This window comes from Ostrea edulis, chromosome 4 (genome assembly GCF_947568905.1).
Source record: "Ostrea edulis chromosome 4, xbOstEdul1.1, whole genome shotgun sequence".
In the NCBI taxonomy this organism is placed as follows: domain Eukaryota; kingdom Metazoa; phylum Mollusca; class Bivalvia; order Ostreida; family Ostreidae; genus Ostrea; species Ostrea edulis.
Window position 1 is genome coordinate 6,588,319 of NC_079167.1, and position 13,469 is coordinate 6,601,787.

General features: G+C 35.4%; 1 protein-coding gene across 1 annotated transcript in view; it reads left to right on the forward strand.

Moving 5' to 3' along the window:
* The first annotated feature begins 406 nt into the window (after positions 1-406).
* Positions 407-13,469, forward strand: part of LOC125669609 (transcription activator BRG1-like) — a 28,571-nt gene continuing 15,508 nt past the window's right edge. Inside the window, exons 1-6 of the mRNA XM_056161769.1 lie at positions 407-754; positions 6,241-6,372; positions 6,604-6,708; positions 6,880-7,062; positions 12,125-12,249; positions 12,352-12,415. Of these exons, the coding sequence (XP_056017744.1) occupies positions 6,625-6,708; positions 6,880-7,062; positions 12,125-12,249; positions 12,352-12,415 (456 nt within the window). The 5' untranslated portion in view covers positions 407-754; positions 6,241-6,372; positions 6,604-6,624. The remainder of the gene's footprint in view (positions 755-6,240; positions 6,373-6,603; positions 6,709-6,879; positions 7,063-12,124; positions 12,250-12,351; positions 12,416-13,469) is intronic.

Here is a 13,469-nt window from a genome sequence, read left to right on the forward strand (position 1 = left end):
AGGACTTGGACAAGGGATCCCCGTGAGTTACAGACGAAAGGGGGACGTCCAGATGTATTGAATTTATTGTAAAATTACATTTCATGGCAAAATTTTATTAAGTTTGGGGTATTGTAATGAATTTGGGTAAGTAAAGATTGTGTGGGTGGGGGTTGGACTTTATATGTGTATATTATGATAGTTGTTTAGTATGTGGTATTTGTAATTTGAATACCTTAAAATTTGACATCGAGAGGATACATGTAATATAAATACACTGGTTGTTATTTTTAAAAATGCAGAATTATCAACTTTTATGTAAATTATGGTTAGTGTTTGGTTAGTTTTTAAATTTTGGGTTCAATGGGGGTGTTTTGGGGTAAAAAGACCTACCCTTTCGTTGCTTGTCGCACGTGCGACGACTTGTCTTGTGTTTGCTCCAGCTCCCTAGAAAGATCCTCTACGGATGCATTTTACCTGTCGATAAGCTATCCATATATAAATCGTTCTCAATCCTAGGGAGATCATTTAGCAAGCCAAGCTTTTACGATCCGCTTAGCTCCTTGACTAGCGAAGATGCAAGGAATCGCGACTTGTTTATAAACCATAATTGTTAGTTTCATTTTCACTTTCGTTTTTACCACATTTTTGTCACAGTTTTAATTGTAAATATCATTTCTATGCTACTAAATGTCTGAAATCGTAATTGTATTTTTACTTAAAATTCACTTGCTACCAGAGTTCAATACCAGAATCGTATTCGACAGAGTTTGAGGTTTGTTTACATTGACAACAGTTTGTTATGATCCTGTTTGTGTATAATTATATAGCTTCTGATCCTAGTTATCGGGGGATGTTTAAAGGTAATTTAACCTTTTGTACATGAAAACTGATGGCATTAGCTGAGTTCATTTCGATTAGGAGGGGGGGGGGGGGGGGGTAGCGAAATTCTAAGGTGACAGTTGAGTTTAGTTGCGTTTTTAATTTTTAGATGTCACAAAACCAGACCAAACAACAGATGCTGAAGACTATACTGTTAAACTTAAAACATGAAAAAATTCTAAGTGATAAATATGAACATGCATTTACAAATAACAGTATTTTTTATGCGGGCATATATGCTATATGGCTGTCTGTCGTCTGTCCCTTTAACTTTGTCTTCGCAACTCCTCCTAAACCCTTTGGGGGATTTTGATGAGACTTGGTACAAAGAAAGATAACATGTGAAACTGCATATTGCAAGGGGAATGCTGTCTAATGTTTTTTAAAGGAGTTGTGGCCCTTGGACTTGGTTTTATTCAAAATACTTTGTCTTTGCAACTCCTCCTAAACCCTTTGGGGAATTTTGATGAAACTTGGTACAAAAAAATGTTTACTCGTCAATTATCTTTTGCTGCGGTATCTGAAATTTTAGTCCTTTTGAAGATTGAATTAGAAGGAGACAATTGTTTACCCAATCTTGAAGGTAATTACCCCCAGTTGTGAATATAACTTACATGTATATAGTTGTCAATGTGAATGAAAATGCAACTCATCATATATTTTATTGTTTAAATACTTGTTATTTTTTATGCCTACAGATTCAAACATTTGGGATTATATAGTTTTTGGTCTGTCTGTTTATCTGTGGGGGAAAAATTAAACCATCCAATGTGTATGAAGAAGTTATAGTCCATGGGCTTAGATTAATTTGTCTTGGCAAATACCTTGATTGTGCAACTCATAGAACATTTAATATTGATCCAAATTACTATCCTTGGATATGGATTTGCTTGTTCAAATTCCTGGGTCGAGATCGATCAATAATGGATGCGGGCGTATCATGTACCAGTTTAGCGGTGCCCTATTTCTATGCGTACACCTAGCTAAAAATTGCATGTATTATATGCGATGGCGATGTCAGCTGTCCACATAATTTTCAATATTTTTAACATTTCCTTTCTGTAAATTAAGTATTAACATATTCAATTTATTTGATGTTGAGCATTTAGGTAACAAACTTTATAGGTCTGACCTCATGTAGGGACTGGAGAATAATAGGTGGGGCCCAAATTCAGAACATTGCATGATTTCTACACAGAATGTGTTTCACTTTTGTCAGATTGCCGCTGATCGTTTTTGTAAATCGGTCACTTTCATTCAATATATCATATTGTAGAACAGCAGACCACATCTATTTCAAATACTTAAAATAATTCTTTATGAATGCTAGATAATAGTCACTCTTGAGGGTGCTATGAAAACGTGTTTTGCAAATATTTCTTGGTCAATCAGATTTAAGTTTTTTACCAGAAAATATCATGATTTATAGAATATATATAATGATAGATTTATAAGACTTGATGGTGGCGCATAAAGGGGTCTGAATTGTATCGGTGTTAGTTGTTAGGGTTTGGTTTGAATGGTATATAAAGTACGGTAGATATTTAGAAAGAGCAGGTAGTCCTTTACCAAAATTGTAAATTTGATGATCCCAGGGGTAGGGGTTTTGGTATCAGGGTGGGGCCAAAATGGTCAGTTATTAAATGTGTGAACAATAGACATTTTTAACTTCTTGATAAACTATCATTCCATTTTTTTTCATATTTGGTATGAAGCATCTTTGGAACAAGGAGGACATAAATTGTAAATTTCAGGATTCCTGCACCCCTGGGGCCTTAGGGGCGGGCAAAAACTGCCCAAAATTGACCAATTTTCAAAAATCTTCTTCTCCAGAACCGTACACATGTAAGAAAAACTAAATGCATGGTGATGGAGAGCAGGAAGGCCTCTACCAAAATTGTTAATTTCATGATCCCCAGGGTAGGGGTTCTGACCCCAGGGCAGGGCCAAACTATAGTGTTTATGTGTAAAACACTTACTATTATTAAAATAACATCTTCTTTAGTGCTGTTGATACTAAATTGAAAGTAAATGGATAGAGCAGGTAGTCTTTTACCAAAATTGTAAATTTTATGATCCCCGGAGTAAGGGTTCTGACCTCAGGGTGGTACAACACTTTGTATATAGTATTTATGTGTAAGTTTACTGATACTGTTTAAAATCTAAATGCATGCATACTTAGGAATAGCAGAAATTAGGATGTACAAAAAATGGTCAATTTCAATCAAAACCCAGGGTTATTGGCTTAAGGATGAGTCCAAAGTAGTCATATGTTTTGATTTTTTAGTGTTAATACACCTATTATTTAAAGCCGTTCAACAGTGTATCGGTATGCACTTTTGAAGGCAGTGAAGTTTTAAGAACACATCTTGTTTTATACTGTTGCTGAACATTAGAATTTAGCTTAGATATTCAGAACAGGAAATTTTTTCTAGATTTCATAGCCCATGGAAGTAGTGATACTTTTTCACTAGTATTCAGGTGGCCGATAAGGCCTGTGGGTCTCTTGTTTCTAAACGCCTTGAGATATATTGAACAGATTTTTTGTTTGCAGATGGGTTACAGATCGAGTTTGTTTTGTTCCAGATTGATTTTTGATGGTGTTGTGCCCCTTTCATGTAGAAAAATTAATGTTAGGACCAGTTTTCCGGACCTTTTTTCTAAACGCTTTGAAATATTGAACTGATTTTTTTTATGCAGATGTATATTGATGAGTTACAGATCAAGTTTGAGTTCTGTTTCAGTTTGTTGATTTTTGATAGTTTTATTTATTTTATTGTTATTGAGTTTTTCATTGTACTAAATGTGTGTAACATACAATCTGAATACCACATTCAATGCTATACTTCGATGGATTTCCTACAGTTGACTTTACTTTAGGCGGAGGCATTCGTGTCATACTGACACATTTAGTTTTGTCTCCACAATGACCCTGCTGCTAAGATGGGGCTACAATTGGCGTTTAAAGAATAGGTATATGTGAATGAGCAAGGTGGCTCTGGTGAATGTTGTGGCTCATGTGCCTCTTGTTTGTCTTTCAAATATTAGTCATAATTTCTTCACTGTACAAGCTATAGACGTCATGTTTGGTTAAGTTGAAAGGATAAAGTCAAAGCTTTTTTGCAGTTGAAAGTGAAGGTCATGCATATTGCAAGGTCACATTTTCTACCATAGAACTTGGGCATGGTGGGAGGACACAGTGTTTCATAAACTCATTTTGTTATACCAACATGCAGTTTATTTAGATGAGGCACTGTTATTCATGTACTTTCAAACAAATTTATAGCAGTGCCACCTTACTAAGTGATTATATTTACACAAGCTATAATAAAATTCAACACATTCTTGTGCATTATTTTTCTTTTATTACATTTCTCTAACTTTCATATTACAAACGTACAAAGCATAGAAATTATCTACTGCAATTAGCAAAGTGTCAGTGTTATGATTAGATGTATACGAGGGCGAGTCAATAAGTAACCATCCTATTTCATTTCTGATTGACCGAGATGGTCACAATTTTCATGCCTCGTTTCAATGCATGTTATATACCTGAGTACAAAATTGTACGCATATCGAGTCATTCTTTAATAAGATATTGAATGTCAAACATGGCTAGTGATGCAAAGGCATGCTTTTCATCTAAAGTTGAGTACCATGCTAAAATTCAGTACTTAATGTATTTAAAAGGTGAAACAGGCAAGGAAATACACGGAAAGTTAGCCGATGTTTATGGGTCTTCACCATCTTATGCTCAGGTTAAATTCTGGGTAGGGGAATTCAAATGCGGTAGAACGTTTTTAGAAGATGAATCCAGGTCTGGACACCCACTGGATGCCACAGACAAAGAAATGTGTAAGAAAGTTTGGGATCAGGTATACTCTGGTAGGAGAATTCAGGTGGAAGAAATAGTGCAGGCATTAGACATTTCACAAGGGTAGCGTTTCAACAATCTTACGTGATCGTGTAGGTATGCGCAAGCTAACAACCCGTTGGGTCCCCAAATCCCTCAGCAATGAGCAAATGGCAACCAGAGCATCAGTATGCAGCACCTTGTTGAAGCGTTTTAGGCCAAAAGATGATTTTCTTTTGCATCTGGGGACTGTAGATGAGCCAGAGAATAAAGCTAGGGTCGTCAGTGGGTAGGGCCTGGGTCCCCGAGGCCAAAGAAGTTCAAGACGCAACCATCTGCTGGCAAGGTAATGGCCACAGTATTTTGGGATGCAAAAGCGTTATTATGTTGGACTTTTTACCCAAGGGAAGTACAATAACTGGAGTGTACTATGCAAACTTCCTAGACCAGCTGAGAACCGCCATCCGTGAAAAATGCCAAGGTAAACTCTCTAAAGGTGTTTTGCATGCTGCAACAGGACAACGCGAAAGTCCACACTTGCAAAGTTGCAATGGATGCTGTAGAGCGAAACGGGTATGAATTAATACCACATCCTGCCTATTTGCTTGACCTAGCTCCTAGTGACTTCTTCCTATTTCCAAACTTGAAAAAGGATATCCGTGGACGTCATTTTCGGTCTGACGAAGAAGTCATGACAACAGTTGAGGAGTGGGTCAATGGAAAGGACCCTGACTTTTTATACGCCCGTCTTAGGACGGGACGTATTATGGTATGGCCTTCATGTCCGTCCGTCTGTCCGTCCGTCTGTTAGCTTTTTCGTGTCCGACCCGTAACTTAAATACTACAAGGCCTAGAATCATCAAACTTTGTCTGTAGATACATCTTGGGTAGAAGGTGTGTCGCACATTAAAACCAGGTCACTGTGACTTTTCATTAAGAAGATATGGCCATATATGGCAAAAACTTGTCCGTCTGTTAGCTTTTTCGTGTCCGACCCGTAACTTAAATACTACAAGGCCTAGAATCATCAAACTTTGTCTGTAGATACATCTTGGGTAGAAGGTGTGTCGCACATTAAAACCAGGTCACTGTGACTTTTCAATAAGAAGATATGGCCATATATGCCAAAAACTTGTCCGGCTCATAACTTGAAAAGTATTAGACCTAGAATCACCAAAATTGGTCAACTAATGCATCTTAGGTAGAAGGTGTGTAGCATCCTACTTTAAGGTCACTGTGACATTTAATTAAGGTGATATAAAAAAAAATGTTTTAATGGGTACAATCTATACTGTTAACAATATGTGACGGGCGTATCATATGCTGTGGCGGTGCACTTTATTCAGTTCTGGGCTGATGGCACTTGAACACTTTTGGTCCAAGTGCATCACACTAGAGGGCAATTACATTGAAAAAGAAGATGTGGATCTCAACTGGAAATAAGTTAGGCTGGTTACTTATTGACTCGCCCTCGTATTATGTGGTAATTATAGCAAAAGTACATAATTTTGATCCTTTTTTTCCAGAACTAGCAAGTGTTTAATAAAATCAGTGTTAGATTTAAAGATGATAATTTGGGAAGATCACATTCATCCAATCCAGCAACTCCTTAGGAATCTTACCAACAAATTTTTCAACAGGCAGCAGAATTCACACAGGTAAAACTTCAGAAAGGGTATCTTTCTCTGAAAAGTGACACCTTGTCATCAGTTTGTCCATCATATGTCTGTCACACTCTTAATGACTTTTTAATTGTTAGAACTATTAGAGGTTGTAATTTGATATTCAGAACAGTTAGTTCTTGTTTAAAACCCTCTTTTTTTAAATATCCATGTCTACTGACCTTGTGATTTTAAAACTTTGATATTTGAAATTTCTTTTTGGCAAAGAGAGGAAAACTTAATAAAGCCATGATGGATCATCATGCTAACACAGAACAAGAACAGAAGAAAGAACCAAAGAGACTGGAGAAAGAACATATGAGAAGACTTATGGTAAGTATTTGACTGTAACAATAATTCCCAAGGCTTTTAGATTACAAGTATTTACGTCACATATTTTTAGTAGACACACCTGTCACTTGAGTCAGTCCTATATTAATATAGAAGTCTAAATTATTTACACAGAGTGTGGTGTTCACTAATGATTGAACTTTTTCCCTTCAGGCCGAAGATGAAGAAGGTTATAGGAAGTTGATTGACCAGAAGAAAGACGAGCGTCTTGCCTATCTGCTGGCTCAGACAGACGAGTGGATTTCTAATTTGATGACACTGGTGGCTCAGCACAAAGAGGATTTGAAGAAGAAGAAACAGAAAAGGCGTCGAAAGAAGAGGGACGACAAGACAGAGGTATGCATACACATTATTTGATGATGCATTCTGTTTCTGAATTAGAAAAAAAATTATAATACAGTAAAACCCAGTTACAGCAATTTCCTCAGGATCTTTGGAATTACTATTATTTACATATGTACACCCAATTCACACTGTATCTGTATTCTTTCTACTATTTAATAATAATGAATTTTATATCACTCTGAGAAGCAGATTACAAAGGATAGTATTATATCCTTCCAAATATTCAATGTAGTGTATGGTTTAAAATTTATCGTTTCCATAACAGAAAATTTGCAGGTACTTATTAACTTTTGTTTTATTATTGATACAAGTTTCATTTCTTACTTTGGCTTCAGTATTTCAATTTAGTATGGAAAAGTAGTGCTCCATGAGCAAAAATGATTACAATGTAAAAATCTAAGATTTCTTTGTATGCAGCAATGGATTTCTTCCTCCTTTTTTAGTTCACCGAAACTGAATGGAACTGAAAGCTCAAGTGAGCTATTCTGATCACCTTTTGTCTGCCATCTTGTCCGTCTGTCTGTGCATTTTCATCTTCTCCAGAACCACTGAGCCAGTTTTAATCAAACTTGGTACAAATCATCCATGGGTGATGGGGACCAAGTTTTTTTTAAATGAAGGGCATTACCCCCCATCAAAGGGGAGATAATCACAAAAATAGGGTTTGATCATTATTATTCTCAAGAACCACTTGGCCAGAAAAGTTCCAATTTACATGAAAGCTTCCCGATAAATTAGTGCAGATTGATGTTTGTTCAAACCATGGCCGCTGAGTGTAGGGTGGGGCCACAACAGAGGATCAAAGATTTACATGCAAATATATAGCGAAAATCTTTAAAAGTCTTCTCAACCACTGGACCAGAAAAGTTCAAATTTACATGAAAGCTTCCTGGCATAGAGCAGATTCATGTTTGTTGTTTGTTAAAACCTTTCCGGGGGGGGGGGGGGGGGGGGGGGGGCAAAATAGGGGATTTTTATGTGCAAATAAGTTGAAATATACATGAAAGCTTTCTGGCATATAGTAGATAGTAGGTCCAAGTTTGTGCAAATCATGGTCCATATGGTGGGGCCACAATAGGGGTATAGAAAAGTAGTGCCTCAAGCAAAAATGAATACATTGTAAAAATTTTTACTTTTTACTTTAAATGCAGGAATGGATTTCTTCTTCCCTTTTGTTATACATATGGATTTTTTTTTAAAGATTCGTTTTGTTACATATTTGATTTTTGATTTTTTTTTTATTTATTTATTTTTTGATCAGAGCTAATTATTATTTCAAAAGAATTTAGCTCAAATGTTACATTAAAGTTGGATTCTTATCATCATTTAGATGAATGAGGTGATGTGCATCATATGTGCATGTATTTATGGAGCGCCAAATTAACATAAACTCAAATAATTGAAGATATCTTCAATTATTTGAAGATATCATCAATTCATTTGATGCACGCAACAATTTAATTAAAGATATCTTCAAATAATTAATGATATCTTCAATTCTGAATTATTGCACGCATTAAATGAATTGATGATAGCATTAATTCTTCTGCTGAATTAATGCGCGCTTTAATTGAATTAATGATCTCTTCAAATGAATTAATGATATCAACAATTGAATTGATGTGTGCTACAATTCAATTGAAGAGAGCAATAATTGATATAATGCGCGCATTAAATCAATTGGTGAGAGCAATAATTGAATTGATGCGCGCATTAATTCATTTGATGAGAGCAATAATGGATTTAATGCGCGCATTAATTCAATTATTGCTCTCTTCAATTGAATTAATGATATCTTTAATTCATTTGAAGAGAGCAATAATTCTTTTAGAGAGAGCAACTAAATAATTAAAGATATCTTCAATTCAACATATCCACAATTGAATTAATGATCTCTTTAATTGAATTGTTGCTCTCTTTAAAAGAATTGATGCGCGCATTAATTCCTTATACAAAAGCATTGTAAATAATTAAAGATATCTTCAATTGAATTAAAGAGATCATCAAATTATTTATACCGAGCTCTAAATCAATTATTGCGAGCAATATTTCTACGAAATTAATGCTCTCATCAATTGAATTGAAGAGAGCAATATTTGAATTAATGCGCGCATCAAATCTCTTAATGCTCTCATTAATTCAATTGATGCTCTCATCAATTGAATTGAAGAGAGCAATAATTGAATTAATGTGCGCATTAAATCAATTATTGCTCTCATTAATTCAATTGATGCGCGCATTAATTCAATTGATGAGAGCAATAATTGAATTGAAGCGCGCATTAATTCATTTGATGAGAACAATAATTGATTTAATGCGCGCATTATTTCAATTAAAGAGAGCAATAATTGAATTGATGATATCTTCAAATAATTGAAGATATCTTCAATTATTTGAGTTTATGTTAATTTGGCGCTCCATATGTATTTGCTTAGTTAAAAAATTATCTAAATCATTAATATACTCTTTGTCTTTGAAATGCATCACCTCTCTGGTTAGCTCTTTATATTAAGGTATTAAGCTGGCAATCTTTAGATCCTGTGTCCACAGGGTTTTTTAATTAGGGCCCTGCATGAAATGCGGAAAGCCCTACTGTAATCACATTGTCCGTCCGTCAACACTTTCTTTGTGACACGTACGATAACTCAAACAGTTTTTATTGTACAAAGTTTTCAAATTTTGTACAGAAATAATTTACAATAAGAGAAAGAAGCCTATATATTTTGGGGTTATGTGACTTTGTCTGTATGTCACCATCTTTGTTATTATGAACACTTTCTTTGTGACACAATAACTCAAACAGTTTTCATTGTACAGTTTTCAAATTTTGTGCAGAAATACTTTAGAATAAGAGGAAGACGCCTATAGATTTTGGAGTCATGTCACTTTGTCTGTCTGTTTGTATGTCATCATCTTTCTTATTATGACTATCTATTTACCACTGTCTAAGGGAGATAATTCAATTTGAATTATGATATGTATTGTATTGATATAGAAAATTTACAAAAAATAACTCTATAACATTGTGCATGTGTATATTTTTGGTGGTTTTTTTTTTAAATGTGATATAAAAAATGCTTGATGTTTCATGTATATTGAATTAACACGTTATTCCCAGTCAACACCTCTCGATCGGGATCGGAATATGAAATAAAATTTCTTATATCCAGTTGCAAAGTAAAACTGCTTCATTGAATTATGTACTAATTGCTCGTTACACCTTCGAGAACTGTTCCTTTTATTAAAGAAAGTCACAAAATAGATACAAAATGAGTGTACCTTATTCATTACTGTAACCGAACTTTCGTCGGTGAAAATCTCGAAAAGGCGTGTTTCACTGCACTTGTTGACGGTAAGATCCACATTTTCTACGCAAGTATTTTGATATTTTGATATTTGCTTATGAATTATTTTAGCGCATACATGGTATGTCTCTGCTAGGAATAATGGAAACTGTCTCACCTATGTATGTAAAGACATATTCTATTGATTTCTATTTTTAAAAATGTAGAACACTTCTATCAAATATGTATGAAAACACTTAAACCCCCAATGTCAGAATTTCCTTTCCTAGACATCAATATGTCAAAAATCTTTTTCGAATAGTATATACCACATTTTGTACCAGTTATCCGTTTTGAATTCCCTATTACAGTGGGATTTAGTTAAACTCTGTTGTGGATGAGTGTGTGTCAAACAGAAGTAATTTAAATTTGCATCAGTCTCTCATAAATATGCTTCATGATTCCTTTTTCACAAATTGGCATTCCAATATGTATCTTTATATATTATTAATTCTAACATATATACCAGCCCCAAACATTGCTTTATCAAATACAGATGTCACTTTCCTCTAATAACCCTCAGCGGGGCCCTTGCTGACCGTGTCAATCAGTTTTTTAGTTTTTCATTATGATTTTACACAAACTTGCTGTTTTTACGCTCCTCGAGAAATTTTGGGAGAGCATATACTCGCTATCATGTTTGTCTTTCGTCCGTCTGAGTTCTTATCTCCAAAACCTTTCATCAGAAATTGATGTAGTTGATCACGAATGTTCCTTGAAAAAAAGATTTGTGGACCAAGGTATCGCAAGGTCATTTTGGAAAGGTCGAGGCCACTGAGAACAGAAAAGTTCCCTATTTCAATAGTTTTCTATATAAATGTTTCCATCTCTTAAACCTGTCATCAGAAATTGATCTAACTGATCACAACTATTACTTGGGATGGGGCTTTTGGACGAAGGTCATTTTTGAAAGGTCACGGTCATTCAGAACATATACCTTATATAAGGAAAAAGTTCCTTATTTCAGTAGATGTAGAACAGGTATTGATCATATATCATACAAATAAGTAATAGGCAATTGAGTTTCAGATAAAGTCAATTGAGGTCATTTTGTATAGGTCAAGGTCACTCGACATATACATTTGGTAGCGGTCAGATAGGTTTGATCACCGGTGGCCAGTTACCTAAGTTGGTAGAGCACCTGACTAAAGATTCAGGGTGCCTGGGTTTGAATTTCGGTCTGGTCCGTTGCATTTTCTCCCTTCCTGTTACATTTGGCACCATAGACCAGCATCTGAAACTGACAGGTGAAAATGCCTGCCAGGCAATTAAAATCCTGGGTTGATGTCTTCAAGTGTGAATTAAGACATTCAAGGAGGGAGGAATGTAGCGGTCAGCCGGGTTCGATCACCGGTGGCCAGATAACTCAGTTGGTAGATCACCTGACTAGAGAATTCAGGGGGCCCGTGTTCGAGTCCCGGTCTGGTCCATTGCATTTTATCCCTTCCGGTTTCACTTATATTTTATAAACCCTTCATTTCAACAGTTATTGATCATTGTGTCATTCGCCATATGAAGTAGTTCATTGGTTAGATGCAGTCCAGGGAGCATCCATCAGTTCTTTGCTACACAAGGCAAAATTTAACATTTCCAATACCACAACTTTATTACACATGTCTTATATCTTTGGTGACAATTTTTATAGCTTAGAAAATCATATTCATGTTTGTATTAATTTGGAGAAGTGAAATTTTTGTCGGCATTTCCAGGATGGGGATTCTAATATGAGTGAGTTGAGAGTGTCTGTTATTGACACCACCACAGGAAAAGTGCTCACTGGTGATGATGCCCCATTGTCAAGTCAGCTAGAAGCCTGGTTGGAACTTAATCCAGGGTAAACGATACAAACTTTATTCTATACATTTTTAACATGAGGATATAATTCAGGTGATTGGCATATTTACTGTACAAAATGTTTATGGCTTATATTCTACAGGTATGAGGTTGCACCTCGTGATGATGGAGAGGAATCTGGATCAGGAGATGAGGAGGAGGAAGAGGTGAGTTATAAATTTAAAGAACAGATACATAAAAACAATAATGCATTTTCAAATGAGCTTTTTAGGTCACCAGAATGACCTATTGCTATTGGTCTGTGTCCATCGTCGTGGGTGACCTATTCCTATTGGTCTGTGTCCATCGTCGTGGGTGACCTATTCCTATTGGTCTGTGTCCATCGTCGTGGGTTTTTTAACAATTGAATATTTGGAACTTCTTGATAACTACTATTCCAATTCTTTTCAAATTTGATATTAAGCATCATTGGGACAAGGGGGACATAAATTATAAATTTCATAGTCATGTAGAGCAGGAAGGCCTCTACAAAATTTGTAAATTCATGATCATCAGAATAGAGGTTCTAACTCAAGGACGGTGCCAAACTTGGCATATAGCTTTTGTGTAAAACATATAAATAACATATTCTTTATAATGCTATTGATACTAAATTGAAACTAAATGGATGTTTAAAAGGAGTAGATCATCCTTTACCATATTTGTGAATTTCATGATCCCAGGGGAAGGGTTTTTGGTACCAAGGTAAGGCCAAAATGGTCAGTGTGCATTTACAAATGAACATTTCTAACTTCTTCATAAGTAGCCTTCCAATTCTTTTCAAATTCAAGGGGGGGGGGGCATAAATTTCAGGACTCCTGTACCCTTGGGGCCTTGGGATGGGGCAAAAACTTCCAATAATGAATTTTTTTTAAAAAATCCTCTTCTCTACAGCACAATTGTAAGAAAAATGAAGTGCATAGTGATGTAGAGCAGGAAGGCCTCTACCAGAATTTTTTTTTTTAGATTTCATGATCCCTAGAGTAAAGGTTCTGACTCCAGAGTGGGGCCAGACTTGGCATATAGTGTTTATGTGTAAATCATTTAAATAACATCTTGAATTCTTTAATGCTATTGAAATTCAATGGATATTTAGAAGGAACAGGTAGCCCTGTACCAAAATTGTACATTTCATGATCCCAAGGGTAGGGATTTTGGTGCCAGGATTGGGTCGATATAGTGATTATTTTCTGTATTATTTAATTAAAAGAAGTCTATATT